This window comes from Macrobrachium rosenbergii, chromosome 19, assembly GCF_040412425.1.
Source record: "Macrobrachium rosenbergii isolate ZJJX-2024 chromosome 19, ASM4041242v1, whole genome shotgun sequence".
Taxonomy (NCBI): domain Eukaryota; kingdom Metazoa; phylum Arthropoda; class Malacostraca; order Decapoda; family Palaemonidae; genus Macrobrachium; species Macrobrachium rosenbergii.
The window spans coordinates 3,166,657-3,183,786 of NC_089759.1; the positions used below are offsets into that span (position 1 = coordinate 3,166,657).

Genomic DNA, 17,130 nt, shown 5'->3' on the forward strand with positions numbered 1-17,130 from the left:
TGACATATGTAATTGTAATAGCCACAGTGCCCTCTTAACTTCTCGATTACATCAGGTAAAAGTGACTAGTAGATTCTACACATATACAGTTTTTCAGCCTAAAAAGCAATAAAAACGATTGCCCACTTGGCTACGATGGTGAGGATGGGTCTATTCCAGCTCTAATAAATTTATCTGAAAACGACAGGTATATGTATGTACGAGAGGTAATAGACTTATCCTTCTCGTGGTCAGATCGGCAACATGACCTCATTGTGATTATGGTGACGCGGGTTCGTTTCCCGTGACCTGGCATCACAGTCTCTTCAGTTTCTTGCGCTTGGATCTAACGGCTTTGTAGTGACAAGCATATCCAAAAAAGCGCGAAGAATTCGAGAAGTTAAGAGGGCATTGTGGCTATTACAATTACATATGTATCTGGTAAAAGTGACCAGTAGATTCTACATATATATTTCAGCCTAAAAAGCAATAAAAACGATTGCCCACTTGGCTACGATGGTGAGGATGGGTCTGTTCCAGCTCTAATGAATATATCTGAAAACGACAGGTAATGTAGGTACGAGAGATAATAGACTTTTATCCCTCTCGTGCTTAGGTCGGCATTGTGACCTCCTTGTGATTATGGTGACGCGGGTTCGTTTCCCGCGACCGGGCATCACAGTCTCTTCAGTTTCTTGAGCTTGGATCTAACGGCTTTGTAGTGACAAGCATATCCAAAAAAAGCGCGAAGAATTCGAGAAGTTAAGAGGGCATTGTGGCTATTACAATTACATGTGTATCTGGTAAAAGTGACCAGTAGATTCTACACACACACACACACATATACATATGTATATATGTAATATATATGTATATATAAACATACACACAGAAAAAAACCTGCATATAACCGTGTTTGAGTTCCCATAGAAACAGCAGCACGAGAAATAACTTATCTGCTATGTTTCAACTTTAAAAAACCATCTATTGTCCCAGCCTTGCGTAAACTCGCCGAAGACAAATCCAGACGATAACTATCGTCTTCTTTTTTTGGTATTTCTGTCTCTACGTCAATTTGTTATCCGAAAACCACTCAAAAACCAACTAACCTATGCAACGAAATCTGGGCTAAACGGTCAAATAGGTAAGGGCGAGCGTGTGTTGGAACACAAGTGAAAAGGGCTCAGGAAATGTAAAAAAATCAGTTACTCCCCAGACTCTAGAGCAGCATCCCACAGGGGGAGGCATTACCACCTAACCCAAATGCTACTAACATCCGTAGGCGTCATAAAATCGCCACTTCTGACGGCGAGAATTTCGTGCATATTGGGTGGATTGCGTGGAAAACTTCTTCATGCTAATTAGTTCCCCGCAAGAACTGGAGTTCTTTACCGTTGCGGTATTCAGCGAATACCGCACGGATTCTGCGGCGCCTTTGGTTCCAAAATTCTGTCTTTAAGATCCAGAAGAAGAAGAAGAGAGAAGCTCGCGCTCTTTGAATGTCCAGAGTTTGTTGGTCCAGATCTCTCCACTGATATGCCATTGATTGCATTTGGCATATGATAATTTTGATAAGATATTTTTCGTTTCTACTTAATTCCACCTTTGCGCTGTCATTTCTGTTGATCGAAATATTATTATTATTATTATTATTATTATTATTATTATTATTATTATTATTATTATTATTATTATTATTATTATTATTATTATTCAAGATGAACCCTAGTCTCATGGAACAAGCCCACAGGGGCCATTGACTTGAAATTTAAGCTTCCAGAGAATGTGGTGTTCATTTGAAAGAAGTAACAGAAGGTAACAGGAAATATAGAGAAAGGTAATGTGTTGCATCTTCGCTTGAACTTTTGAGCTTCCAATTGCCCAACTTCCTCAGGGAAACTGTTCCACAGTCCAACGGTGTATAACACATTTTTTCTTGCACAGTTCAGCTAAATCCTAACATTGTTGAGTTTTGCAGAATCCAAACTGAATTTATACTATCCTGTATATAAAACAAATATTACTGACCTGTTTTTACACTCGGACATATAAGAAAACAAATGAAAATTTGACACCAGCTATGTTACACTTTCAAATTTACGATTTTCTCTTACGGGTTACTCAAGGAACAAGACTCTGTGCTGGCATAAAGCCAGTTTAATCTATAAAAAATACAAATAAGTAGAGGAATAGGAAAATAATTCGAATGAACACTAAATTAGACAATATTTCATCTAAATTTTTATCTATTTATTTATTTGTCTTCTTTCTGTATTTCCTATTACCTTCTGCAATTTCTTTCAAATGAGCACCATAGGCTATTCGTTGGAAGCTTGAATTTCTAGTTAATGCCCCTGTGGTGGGCTTGTGTCATATGAATAGGGTTCATCTTCCGAATAATAATAATAATAATAATAATAATAATAATAAACCTTTTAATGACAGCTTTCGACTCAAGATGGTAAGCATTTAGTATCTAATTATGCCGACGAGAGATGAACGCTACAGGCCTTTATTGCACATTTCACGCTCTGTAACTCTGGTCCTCTGTAACTGGTCAAGAAGCCGGCGTAATTTGACACCGTATGGGAGGCAATTACGCAATTACCTCAAGTCTATGGCCTGTGTGTTCACGTCTCCTGCCGGGGAGACAGACCTTCTGTCTCCCTGGCAAGTCTCCCATATGACGCCTGTTCGATAATCTGTGGTTCTTGGTGTGTGTGTGTGTGTGTGTGTGTGTGTGTGTGTGTGTGTGTGTGTGTCTCTCTCTGGCACCTTCTGAGTCCCATATTTATTAAAAAAATAAAAAAGAGTCTGAGTTCGACAGATTGGTCTGTTAAGTCAGAATTGCTCATAGATGAATTGTTTTGATGGCCATTGCTAGTGTTGACAGATGATTTTGCCGTAAAGAGTTAATTGAATTTCCCATGAGTGTTGAAGCGTGTGAGTTATATATATATATATATATATATATATATATATATATATATATATATATATATATATATATATATGTGTGTGTGTGTATCTATATATACACATATATACATATATATGTATATATATATATTATATATACATACATACATATATATTTGTATATATAAATGTTTTGTTTAGTAATCACGATTACCTTGTTGACTAATGTCATTACCTTATTATTAATTTTTCCACTTTGCTGAGATGTACAGATACTCGTATGAAACAAGTTTAAATATTCAGTTATTGTTGACAGCGAATTAGCATGAAACACGTTGTCATATAAAAAAATTTAATAATGCATAAATTAAAAAAAACCTCGTTCCGTATATCAGCATGCAAATAAAATTAATGTAGACACTTATAAATAGCAAATGAACATCAGTGTCGTTCATCTATAATCTGAAATATATATATATATATATATATATATATATATATATATATATATATTATATATATATATATATATATATATATATATATATATATATATATATATATATATATATATATATATATATATATATATATATATATAAAAAGATCGTAGTGAGGTTTTGTTGGGTAGGCAAAGTATGCTTGAATTGTAAATCGTTTGCACGTACATAATCAAAGTAATGTTATTCAGTTTTTTTTTAGGGTATATCATAAGTTAGACTTACATTATTCTTTGGAATTCTGAATATCAAGTCAGTGATCCATATGAATAGGGTTCATCCTCTGAATAATAATAACTGGTCAAAAGCATCATGTACTCGTGCTACGTGTTCAGGTAAATAAATCAATGTAATTTCGAATGATTCTCCCTCTTAAAAATCATCGTAAACTATCGAACATTAATTGCATATGCTTTCATTCACTCGTTTCCTAATGCAAATTGTCAGTGATTATGTGACAGGAAAAGAAAACGGAGCATTATGAAATTTCAGTGGAGTAAATCACCACTTTCTTATGCATTCACGTCTCTGCTCCTTCTGGGAACGACAGGTGTGCCACACGTCTGCTTTTGTCATTGTTAACGAATTAAAAAGATTAGATCACCAAATTTTACATTTATGGGCAAAATTGACTCGAGAAAGTGGCTTACTTAGATGGACTGACCACAAGGATACCGTTTTCTTTGCGTTGAAATCGCCCCCCAAAGAAAACGTTCACAGAAAACGTATTCTTCTCACGGGAGTCACGGAAAGAAATCAGTTCTTGCCGTGCACAGTTTTCAGGGATGACTAAACAGCTTCAGCTTCTCTCTCTCTCTCTCTCTCTCTCTCTCTCTCTCTCTCTCTCTCTCTCTCTCTCTCTCTCTCTCTCTCTCTCTCTCTCTCTCTCTCTCTCTCTCTGATCTTGCTTGATGCTAGTTACATGAACAACAGATATGCACTGGAATATCCTCCATAGAAAGAGACAATCAATTCGTTTTTCAAAAACGTTTCAGTAAACATTTTCGTCTGGTGAACTGTTTAGTCCCATCTGCTGCTTCCTAAGTTTTTGTATCGTTTTTATAATACATAATGCTCATTTCGATATTTGTAACAGTTTACTTTACGTTTTTTTGTATAATATTTCTCTAGTCATCATGATACTTTTAATACTAATTTGTTCCTACACGATATACAAACCATTACTTCCTAATGTAAAAGACATCGGGTTTGTATAGTTAGGAAAAATACAAATTACTTGAAAAATTTGTGATGCTTTTGTGTTTCCCGTTTGGATATATAATTTTTGTCCATATGTACGAGTATAACGTATATATATATATATATATATATATATATATATATATATATATATATATATATATATATATATAGATAGATAGATAGATAGATATGTGTATATATGTGTGTGTCCATATTTTCTCACATGAGTTTTAATCTACTTAAAATTTTATCATGACTGATTCCATCATGCGCTTCTTCCAGACTCAGATCTTTCGTCAGTCATTCACTGACTCATCAGCCTTTCGCTCTCTTTGGCACTTTTTTTTTTTTTTAGGTTAAGTAGAGACAAACAACTGTCACATCTGCCCTTCGAATGAAAGAAACAGTGACCCAGTTTTGTGGGAAAGTAAAGAAAAGAAAAATCTTATTATTGTGGAACTTGAGTCAGCCACACTACCTTTTTTTATTTATACAAGTTGAATGCAGCTGATGCAGAAGTCACATTTCATTCCTTCTGTTTAAACGAGAGTCTTCTACCTACGCATTATTATTATTATTATTATTATTATTATTATTATTATTATTATTATTATTATTATTATTATTATTATTGTGTTTTGAATCTAATAAGACACGCAAGAGTTCTGCAAACCGTTTGTACCTACATATTATTATTATTATTATTATTATTATTATTATTATTATTATTATTATTATTATTATTATTGTTGTTGTTGTTATTGTTTTTGTTGTTGTTGTTGTTGTTGTTGTTGAATAAAATGGCTGAATTCTGCGAATTGATTTTATACTGAGTTTTCTCAATTCTTCTAATACTTCGCTTTTCCTGCGCATCAACACTAGTCAATATTGTCCAATGTTTATTTTTCGATGGATGAAACAGTGTATTCCTTCTTCTTCTTCTTCTTCTTCTTCTTCTTCTTCTTCTTCTTCTTCTTCTTCTTATTATTATTATTATTATTATTATTATTATTATTATTATTATTATTATTATTATTATTATTATTATTATTATTATTATTATTATGCATCTGTTAACACTCGTAAGAAGTCTGTAAAAGCGCTTGTCTTGAAGGCTAGACTAATGTATAACCGTAATTTTGGATTCAGTTTCAGTCTATTTGATTTCCAAATTCTTTTCAACCTGACCTGCGTTTGATTTGACCTTTTCATTCATTCATTAAATTCACCCTCAAGAGAACTGTGCCAGGTATCAATGCTGATAAATGTTTGAAAGGTTCAATTTCATTATTCGGTGCTCTATCTAATGCCATTTCATTCTTTTATGCATCTTTAATTCTGTTTTTATTAGATTTATCTTAAGTCCCATCTCTGCAAACATTGTAAACATTGTAAATCCTGTGATGCTTTACTCATCGAATAGTAACATCTGGGCATCCCATATCTGTCAAGTTTCTGTTGTTACTCCAGTCTAGATCTTCTCTTCCATCTCCAACCACATTTTTTTCATCATAAAATCTATGAGAAGGGCAAACAGCAAAGGTGGCATAAGATTCCCCTGTGGCACCCCACATATTACTGAAATTTACTTGACAAGATCCCATGAACATAAATATTGCATCTGCTTCGTTCATGGGAGATTTCAATTAGTGGAATACCATAGTGACGTAAGACCCTCCGTAATATTGGTTTTAATCAACAAAAGCCATTATGAGGTTTCTGTTGATTACACTGTTGCACTATGTTGCACTATATCATAACACACAACTCCAGCCTTTTCTAAAACCACTTTGTTCATCCCTAAGTATGTTATCAGTCTCTTTCTCCAGCATCTTGTGAACTAGCATAAAGAATATTTTCATTACGATTACGTGATTCTATTGTCTTTATAGTCACCACGTTTAGCCAGGTCACCGTTCTTTGGTACCTTAGCTACAACTTCCAAATTACAAATCATCAGGCTTTATTTCCGCATTCCATATATTGCGAAGCAGTCTGCGTAATGTACCAGGTGACATTTTAATTTCAGCTAAAATTTAAAATTATATATAAATATATACATATACATTTATATGCATGTATGTATATATATTATATGTATATATATTACTATACAAACACACGCATACACACACACACACACACACACACACACACACACATATATATATATATATATATATATATATATATATATATATATATATATATATATATATATATATATATATATATATATATATATATATATATATATATATATATGCGTGTCTGTGTATGGATATTACATTCTCCTTTTATAAAGAAAAGTAATAAGCAAGACTGTAATAGCACAAAAAATAAGACTAAACAGTACAGAAAATAACGAGAGTGTAGATATAAATGTAAAATATAAATACAGCATTCATATCCAGTGCATGAGAACAGTGACAAACGAACCAGCGAGAATATAGGAAAGAGAAGCTGGGATAAGTGATGTTGGAATATCTGTGGTTACACCACATCCTTTTATTCGACAGAGATCAGCGGACCCTTGACCCCCCCCCCTTCTCTCTCTCTCTCTCTCTCTCTCTCTCTCTCTCTCTCTCTCTCTCACTATTATCCTAATTTTGGTTCCACCCTCGACTTTACAACATCACGCCCATAATTTGTAACTCGCCTACTCACGGTCGCTGGGATGTATATATATATATGTATATAAAAAAGGGTGAATTTTTTTACCAGTTGTCTGGGAATGCTTTCAGTCGTTCCAGCTTATGCTTGCTTGGGCTGACTTTGAATGTGTTTTATACATATATATATATATATATATATATATATATATATATATATATATATATATATATATATATATATATATATATATATGTATGTATATATATATATATATATATATATATATATATATATATATATATATATATATATATATATATATATATATATACATATATACATACAGTATATATATATATACATATATATATACAGTATATATATGTATATATACATGTAATATATATATATATATATATATATATATATATATATATATATATATATATATATATATATATATATATATAGTAAATTTGTGTTCGTCTATGCATTTGTGTATTTGTGTATGAACTTGCACGTAGCCAAAAAAAAATAAATAAATTTAACAGCACATATTCCTTCTTAATTTTCTACCCAAAGTCACACTATACTGTAGCTGCCTGATCTCCCAAGAAAACTACTTAAGTTTTCGCCGTTAATATATTCTCACGTGCCATTTCAATCCACACGATCCACAAAGAATTACCCTAAATGAAAAGCATCAGTCCTTCAATGTGGATTCCTTTTCCAAGGATGGATTGCAACTCTCTATCATCTTTTCCAGCTGTTGTCTTATTGTTTCTAAATCTACCATTAACTTATGCCTTGAAGATTATACACAATTCCCACTTTAAAACGTCTGGAATATTCAAAACTCTTCTATTTTTTTATTACAAATTCCGCATTGTCCAGATCACTGTTGTTGCCCTGTGTCCTCCATAAACTGATATTTCTGCTTTTCATTTTCTGTAATCATTCCTCAGCAGCTGATGGCTTTACAAATGTACATTTTACTACAGTTATTATTATTATTATTATTATTATTATTATTATTATTATTATTATTATTATTATTATTATTATTCAGAGACTGAACCCTATTAATATGGAACAAGCTACCTATGGTGTTCATAGGAAGACATAACGAATGGTAAAGGAAAATACAGAAAGAAGACATCACTTATTAAAAAGAAAAATGAATGAACAAATTAATGAATAGATACAGTAAATAAAAATGTAAGTAAATTATTGAAATCCAAACTTGCTATAGACCCATCTGTTCCGAGAGAGTTGTAAATTATTTGCATAAATAAGTTTGACGTTTAGAATTATACTGGTCTTGATAATTAAGGCTGAATATCTCCTTTTTAGCTCATCCCTTCTTTGTCCATCTTTCTTTCAATTTTACTGTTAACAAACAAATGAAAAACGAAAGTTATTCTGCCCTTGTTTGAGTACGATGAACGACCCAGGCTTATTTGCGTAATCCTTGTCAACCGTAGTAAAATTTGCAATTGAAGTTGGTTGATTTTATGGGTCATTGTGTTTGTCCGAAGGTAATGCAATTGCAGACAATTTCCTGTATTCGAGGGAGTTTGAGCATTACGTGATTTTTATGATTAATTGTTCTGTGTAAGGTTAGTTTTTGCTTGTTGTAGTATGTTAGTGACTTAATATGGTATCATTTTGTTTTATTAAAAGATTTTTGGTTGTTTTGGTGCTTAGCTTTTGTTTGTGATATATAAAGTTCCACGAACATTTTATCCTATCCCTCTCTCTCTCTCTCTCTCTCTCTCTCTCTCTCTCTCTCTCTCTCTCTCTCTCTCTCTCTCTCTCTCTCTCTCTCTCTCTCTTTATATATATATATATATATATATATATATATATATATATATATATATATATATATATATATATATATATATATATATACAGTATAAATATATAATTTTCTTTTACTCCCTCAGTACTACAAGGTTCTTTTGACATTATAGAATCTTTTTATGTAGGTTATAGTAAGTTGCACAAGAATTTGAATCGCTTCACATATTTTTAGCTCTTTGAATGTGAGGACAAATTAATTTATTTAAATATGGCAAGGATAAACTGTAGCACAGTTCTGGTGATTTTTAAAAATTCACAGGGAGCGTGTTTTGAAACCGTACAGTTTGTAATAAAGGATGCAGTTCTGTAATGAAAACTTTAAGATCTGTTGTAAACTTCATGTTTATATTTGGAGGCCTGCAGTCCTCCATGTGGGTTATAAGAGGGACCTCTTTTTTTGTAGTATGGTTCGTTTATTGTGTTCTGGGAAACTTGACTAGCATTATCATCACTAATTGCATCAAAATCACCTCCTTTGAAGAACAAAAATCTTAGCATTTCATCAACTGCAATTGCAAAAAGCTTCACTTCAACAGACCCTGTGAGTTTAATATAACTCTATGTAACTTTAGCATTGTCATCACTAACTGAATTAAAATCACCTCTTTTAAAGAAATATAAGCATTTCATCATCACATTTAGTTTAAAAAAGGCCTTGAGCTCTAGATAACTCTATGAAACTTTAGCATTGTCATCACTAACTGGATCAAAATCACCTCTTTTAAAGAATTATAAGCATTTCATCATCACATTCAGTTCAAAAAGGCCTGTGAGCTCTATATAATTCTGTATAACCCGTGGTCATCTGAGCACAGATGGCTCCAATATCCCTCTCGCGTGTCTGACCAATAATTGTTATTCTCCCTTCTCTCTCCCTCTCTCTCCAGTGCCAACGCCCAGATGGACAACGCGGTGACCCCTGTTTACCTGGCCGCACAGGAGGGTCATCTGGAGGTTCTTCAGTACCTGGTAGACACGGCTGGAGGGCGACTCGACCTGAGAGCCAAAGACGGAATGGCTCCCGTCCACGCAGCGGCGCAGATGGGCTGTCTCAACTGTCTCAAGTGGATGGTGAGTGTCTTCTGAGGATTTTGTCTTTTTTTTTTTTTTTTCTTGGCTGTTTCAAGGAATGTTTCCATATTGTCTTGAGGGGGTTTGTTTTTATGTATGATCTGTTTTTCACTGGCTTGAGGGGCGATTTGGGAACTGGGTCCTGTTTTTTCGTTGTATTATGAAGGAAGATTTTATTTTTTTTAGGAATTTTGTAGTTTTTCAGTTTATGTAGAAGACATATATATATATATATATATATATATATATATATATATATATATATATATATATATATATATATATATATATATACACATACATATATATATATATCGACTTGAAAGTGTGTATTACTTTCTAAGAATATTTTAGTTTTTCTCAGTACATCTTGAAGAGGACTGATATATATGCCCTATTTCTTACTATATTATTAAAAAAAGACTTTACATTTATTTAAAATATTTTCCCCTTCTACTTGCTCAAATATCGTAATGTTCAACCTATTTCTTGCCATGCCACTTCAGAATTCTTGAAATCACTTAATTTTATTCTCCAGTTGAAACAGCGTCTTTCATACCTGGTCTGTTTCCTTTATATTTCTTTCCATTCTTATCTGTACATATCTAGGTTGATTACCTATGTCTTGAAATCATCTTGCATGTTAAACATTTCTCCCCTTTGTCAACAAAGAAGCTTTGTCATGTCGAACGTATTGCTAGTTTGTATCTGTATCAGTGGTTCTTAGCCTTTTTATTACCCCGCCCCCTCTAAGAGTTGGTCCTTCCCTTCACGTCCCCCTTGCAGATTTAAAGGAAAATAAAAAAAAGGGGGGAAAGAGAGAAGGGGTGTTTTTATTTTTTGGGGGTGAATACGTGAGATACTTGACACTGCTTCTTAGCGACTATTGTTAAGAGAATAACGGCTATAATAGAGAAATTTTTTTTTCCTAGGGCTCGTGTTCCCTTTGAAAATTGCTGACGCCCCCATAGGGGGGCGCGCCCCCCTGGTTGAGAACCACTGATCTGTATCATGATAGACGCGTCTCTTGTGTACACAAATGTGCGGAATATTTGCCATACACTTCAAACTTTTGTTAGTCTTTACTTTTTCGAATGTTTAGGGAAATTCATGATTTGTTATCTGATATACATATCTTCTTCTTCTTCCCAGCTTGTTCCCATTTTTATATGGGGTCGCCGTGATGCCTTCTTTTGAAGAACTTTGATTTGGCTTTGGGGTAGACTTTGTAGTCCCGATCGGCTGCCCTGCCTGACATCGCTTAGTCCCCGGTATTGTGTACATGAATTGTACCAGTTCACCAGCGCTCTTTCTCCCAGCAGCGAGGAGTTGTTACGCGGTGAGGTCGACAGTCGAGACGTGTGAGGTGTTTGTTATGCTTTTAGATGTTGGAGTGGCTTTGTTTGTGTGTAATAGTCTGTAACACCCATTTGCTTTTAAGCAAACCTATCCGTTGATTACATACATAATCCCGGGGTGTCTACACGGATAGCAAAGTGTCCGCCTCTCTGACCGGTCGGCTGCGGATTTGAAACCGCGCCACAGACCTCTAAGAAGTCTGAGGATGCTGCCTTAACCGACTAGGCCATCGGGGCTCCATCTGATATACATATATATAAATATATATATACAAATTTCTGAATCACATCAGGATCGAACCCTGATGTGAGTCAGAAATTTATTTCTATTCCACACATGATTGTGTGCTGATTATTTCTAACATATATATATATATATATATATATATATATATATATATATATATATATATATATATATATATATATATATATATATATATATATATATATATATATATATATACACATATGTATGTCACGTTCAACATGACGAAGCTTCTTTATTGACAAAGTAGAAAAACATTTTAAATCTACAAGCTCATTTCAAGACGAGGTAAACGTGCTAGATTTGTTAGATAAGTATGGAAAGGAATATGATGGAAATAAACTCAGCTTAAAAGGACTCTTATGTGGCATAGTGAGAAATGGGTTCAACGTGACAATATTTTTTCAAGCTGAAAGGGCCTAATAGTTTAACTGATTATATATATATATATATATATATATATATATATATATATATATATATATATATATATATATATATTACTTTAATATCTCGTTTAACCAACCTTTACCTTTCTTGCAAAAGCTCATATGTTCCGTAAGCTATTACAATTATATCACTTTTTTCTTGTAAATCGTATTTTAAAATATTTCATCTACGTCGTCCATTACCGTGCCACTTGTGACGCCAGTCTGTGTTAACAAATCAGTCAATCAGTCCTGGTCTGTGTGACTTCAATGCTGTATTGCTTTTAAATCATTTATCACGTCGTTGGAAAGTAAATTTCATTTTACTTTCTAGGGGTTATTGTCCACATACCAGTTTCCCTCCCCGTCGGCTTCCTGTACATAAAAATTAACATTCATGCATTTTCTCAAAGTTGATTAGAACAATAATATCCATGGCTCATAAGCCTTTGCTTCTTCTTTTCCTCTTCTTCCTCTTGTTCTCCTCCTTCTTCTTCTTCTTCTTCTTCTTCTTCTTCTTCTTCTTCTTCTTCATCAACTTTTTCTTCTTCTTCTTCTTCTTCTTCTTCATCAACTTTTTCTTCTTCTTCTTCTTCTTCTTCTTCTTCTTCTTCTTCTTCTTCTTCTTTCTACCGGGAATTGACGATCGCCTCGATTCGCACGAAACTGTGAGAAGCGAGTGTCAGTCACCTCCATAATTAACCTTAAGGCATCTGAGTTGAATAGTGGTCTTGAGTGTTTGGCATTTCCCGTCCTGGACGAATCATATCTCTCTCTCTCTCTCTCTCTCTCTCTCTCTCTCTCTCTCTCTCTCTCTCTCTCTCTCTCTCTCTCTCTCTCACTTCTATCTTTCTGTGTGAGTGTGTATCTCTGTGTATCTCCTATAATACTGGAGACCTTTGTGTTACAATTATGCTTTTTAATATTTAGCTTTTCCCGTCATTAACGGAGTAAATTCTCTCTCTCTCTCTCTCTCTCTCTCTCTCTCTCTCTCTCTCTCTCTCTCTCTCTCTCTCTCTCTCTCTCTTCAAACGTCAAGCTATCTGTCTTCTGTGGCATTTATGACCTCTGTGCTATAAATATACTCTTGATATTTAGGAGTTCTCATCATCAGCAAAATAATTCTCTCTCTCTCTCTCTCTCTCTCTATCAACGTCAAGCTATCTGTCCTCTGTGGCATTTATGACCTATAGTGTGTGTTATAATTATACTTTTTGATATTTAGGAGTTCTCATCATTAGCAAAATAATTTATTTCTCTCTCTCTCTCTCTTCTCTCTCTCTCTCTCTCTCTCTCTCTCTCTCTCTCTCTCTCTCTCTCTCTCTCTCTCTCTCTATACGCACCTGGCGTCTCTGCATTTTGATAATTCATCAGACCTCGGTTATTTTCCGTCCTCGGAGTAGACAAAATCCGGTCGCGTTCAGTTGGTCGAACTGCCGACGCTTAACAGCTGTCGGTCTGAACGTCCCTTCCCAGAACATAGTCAAAGAAAAACGCTTCTACACACAGTAATGATAAAACCGGTTTAATTTTCTGCCGGTTGGTGGTTTTTTTTTTTTATATATATTACCGTATAGTAATTCTTTGTTTCGTTTTTAAGATGACTTGTTCAAGTAGAGGTAATGGAGTGGCATGTACTGTATCATTATACACAGAGAGAGAGAAAGAGAGAGAGAGAGAGTCCAGTATTAGACTCAGGTAATCTGATCTGAGTGTATGGTTATTTGACGATTATGTGCAATGTACTGAGTTACTAACTGTACAAAATTCAATTATTGTGCAGTTACTATCTCATCAAGATTCTATTCATGTTCTCAGTTCTCAGTCTTTACCCTCTTTTTTTCTTTTATCCTTAATCTCTTCTCTTTCTCCCTCTCTCTCATGGTCACTCTTATTCTCATGTCCAGTGTAAGGTTTCTGCGGTCTGGCAATGGCGTGACTGCCGGATATGCTTGCGACGCATTGGATACAAACAAACATACCCTTAAGTTCGCTTTCCCATTGGCCACGCCAGGCATTATCAACTGTGTGTGTGTGTGTGCTTCCCGGAGGGTTCTAAATGCCACCACGAGGAAACCTCCGTGCGATCGATTAAGGCGCCATCGCTAGTCTCATGTTTGATGATGCCAGCCAAAAGCGCGGTCTGTCGCCGAAACGGAGCCTGGAGTATGGAAACCTGGAAGGATGGAAAGCCCATCGCCGGGTTCTCTTAGGTTTTCATTAAGAGATTGGTGAAAACAGTGCTTAGCCTTAAAGAGCATTAGTAAAATGCGACTCAGAAAGCTCAAATATACAAAGAAATCGTCCTCGTTATGGTGGTACTGCGTGATGACTAATCTTGGCGGCCATGGATAAGGTCATCCAGGGAGGAGCCTCCAGCCATACCTTTGTTCCATTTTCTATGCGGTTCAACTGTTGTCCGGTCTGATCGAGGTGGGCGGGGAGGAAGTGGAATGGGGAGAGAGGTACGTTGTTGGGGGGAGGAGGAGGAGGAGAGATGAGGGAGGGGGAGGAGAGAAAGGGAGAGAGAGAGAGAGGAACTTCGACTGACTGGAGAGTGAGGGACAGACGCCTATTAGTCCGTTAGGAAGTCCAAGAGACCCACAGACCCAGTATCAATCCAGGTGTTCTTGGGAATGGTTGTGTAGTAGGTGTGAGGGTCAAGAAAGGACTGGGGAGAGGTCAGGCTTCTTCTGTCTGTTGTCTGGATTTACGCAGCAGTGTTTGCCACATAGAATGAATGACCTTCCGTTCGTTCAAGTTCAAGAGGTCATTTTGAACTGACTGAGGAAAATATCGCCGAGTAAGTAGGGGCTCTGTGAAGACTTTAAAACTAACCTGAAATTTTTATTTTCATCTTCTCATTTGGAAGTTGTGTTACTTTTCAGCATTTTTTACAGGAAAACTTAAAATTATGAATTTTTATCAAGTAGATCTCCTTTTGAAGTTGTGTTGCTTTCGTTATTATTATTATTATTATTATTATTATTATTATTATTATTATTATTATTATTATTATTATTATTATTATTATTATTATTATTATATTATTGTACTGAAAGTGAAAGATTCTGAATTTTTATAAAGCAGATCTTTATTATAGTTTGAGGTCTCACTGAGTTTTCAGAATTTCAGATTGTCCAAAAGTTCTCGGCTGAAACTGCATTAGAGTTCTCGAAAAAAGCTGAATCCTTTTAACTTAGATTTAACAATAAATACATAAAATACTGTAGATGTTAATGTGCTCTTAGACTTAACAATACAGCACATAATATACTGTTGATGTTAATTTGCTATAGATTCTTGACTTCGATTTTTTTCCCTACTACTAAGCCTGATGGCGTTCTGCAGTACAATTAATTTTCCGCAATCCAGCCAAATTGTATAGTTACACTTGGATTTTTTTGTTGTCTGAGTATAAATTTTCAGCAGCTTCTACTACTGGCATCTTGGAAAATGAGCTATTATTTTTCTTGATATTTCACACTGCGACGGTTTTTCCCAGTTCAGTGTGTTTCTCGACAGTATTAAGTTTCAGATTTTGATTTCATTAAATACTGTACATTTGTAGAAGGGTACGTGACGGTCATATTCCTCCCTTCAAAGAGTTTCCTTATTCAAAGTAGATAGTAGCTAATATTAGTATAATACCACCAGCTTATGTACAATGTAAATTCATTTTGAAGCAAAGAAATGAGGGAATAGAACGAATAGGTAATCATTAAATTTCCTGTAGGAGAGTCCTACAAAAAAAAAAAAAAATTAAGAGAGGCAAGAAAACGCTACTCCAATAACCCACTGATCGAGCTCCCCCCTGCATTTCTCCACACACAAACAAACAAACACAGGAAGGTTGGTTACAATTATATAAAAGTGCAGCAAATCGCTTTGCGTGTTGCAAGGGACTCACTCCGGGGCGTTTGGAATCGTCCGGGACACACAAAGCAGCAGCTGCTTTATCGATTCCTCGAGGGATGAGAAAGACCTCAAGGATCGCCAGGAACGAACGTCGGAGACTGCGGAGGTCTCTCGAAGGTATATACCAGGTGGTATATACCTTCACTTCCTCTGTCCTACGTATGACCTTTTCCTTTCCCAAGGGGAAACGGCTTTGTTTTTCGGCTGCGACCGGCTGCTGCCTGCTAAGCAAGGGGGTGCTTTGGAGGCGGGTGGAGTTACGGGGCATTTTGATAATGTGAAAGTCTGTGTAGAGAGAATAGCCGATGAATGATTTCAACTCCTTGCTGGTTAGAATTACCTCGTCGAGGTCGACCTTTGTTTTATTCTATGAGTATTACCATTTTTACCTCCTCTCTCTCTCTCTCTCTCTCTCTCTCTCTCTCTCTCTCTCTCTCTCTCTCTCTCTCTCTTCACAAGAAAATCGAGTTATATGAACTAAAACGTCCAGTGAATTTCTCTCCCCAGAGAAATAGGTATATATATAACAGATCTCTCTCTCTCTCTCTCTCTCTCTCTCTCTCTCTCTCTCTCTCTCTCTCTCTCTCTCTCTCTCTCTCTCTCTCTCTCTCCTCACAGAAAAATCAACGATTGTATGAACTGAAACGTCAAGTGAATTTCTCTCCCCCTGAGAAATGTGTATGTATATATAAAACAGATCTTTCTCTCTCTCTCTCTCTCTCTCTCTCTCTCTCTCTCTCTCTCTCTCTCTCAAGAAAATCGACTATTTTATGAACTGAAACGTCCAGTGAATTTCTCTCCCCCAGAGAAATGTGTATACATTATATATAAAACCTCTCTCTCTCTCTCTCTCCTCACAAGAAAATCAACGATGATATGAACTGAAACGTCCAGTGAATTTCTCTCCCCCAGAGTAATGTGCATATATGTAAAACAGATTCTCTCTCTCTCTCTCTCTCTCTCTCTCTCTCTCTCTCTCTCTCTCTCTCTCTCTCTCTCTCTCT

The 17,130-nt window shown here is 35.1% G+C and overlaps 1 protein-coding gene across 1 annotated transcript in view; it reads left to right on the forward strand.

The window, feature by feature from the left end:
- LOC136848394 (uncharacterized) overlaps positions 1–17,130 on the forward strand; it is a 348,102-nt gene that overhangs the window by 309,169 nt on the left and 21,803 nt on the right. Inside the window, exon 4 of the mRNA XM_067120689.1 lies at positions 9,971–10,154. Within this exon, the coding sequence (XP_066976790.1) occupies positions 9,971–10,154 (184 nt within the window). The remainder of the gene's footprint in view (positions 1–9,970; positions 10,155–17,130) is intronic.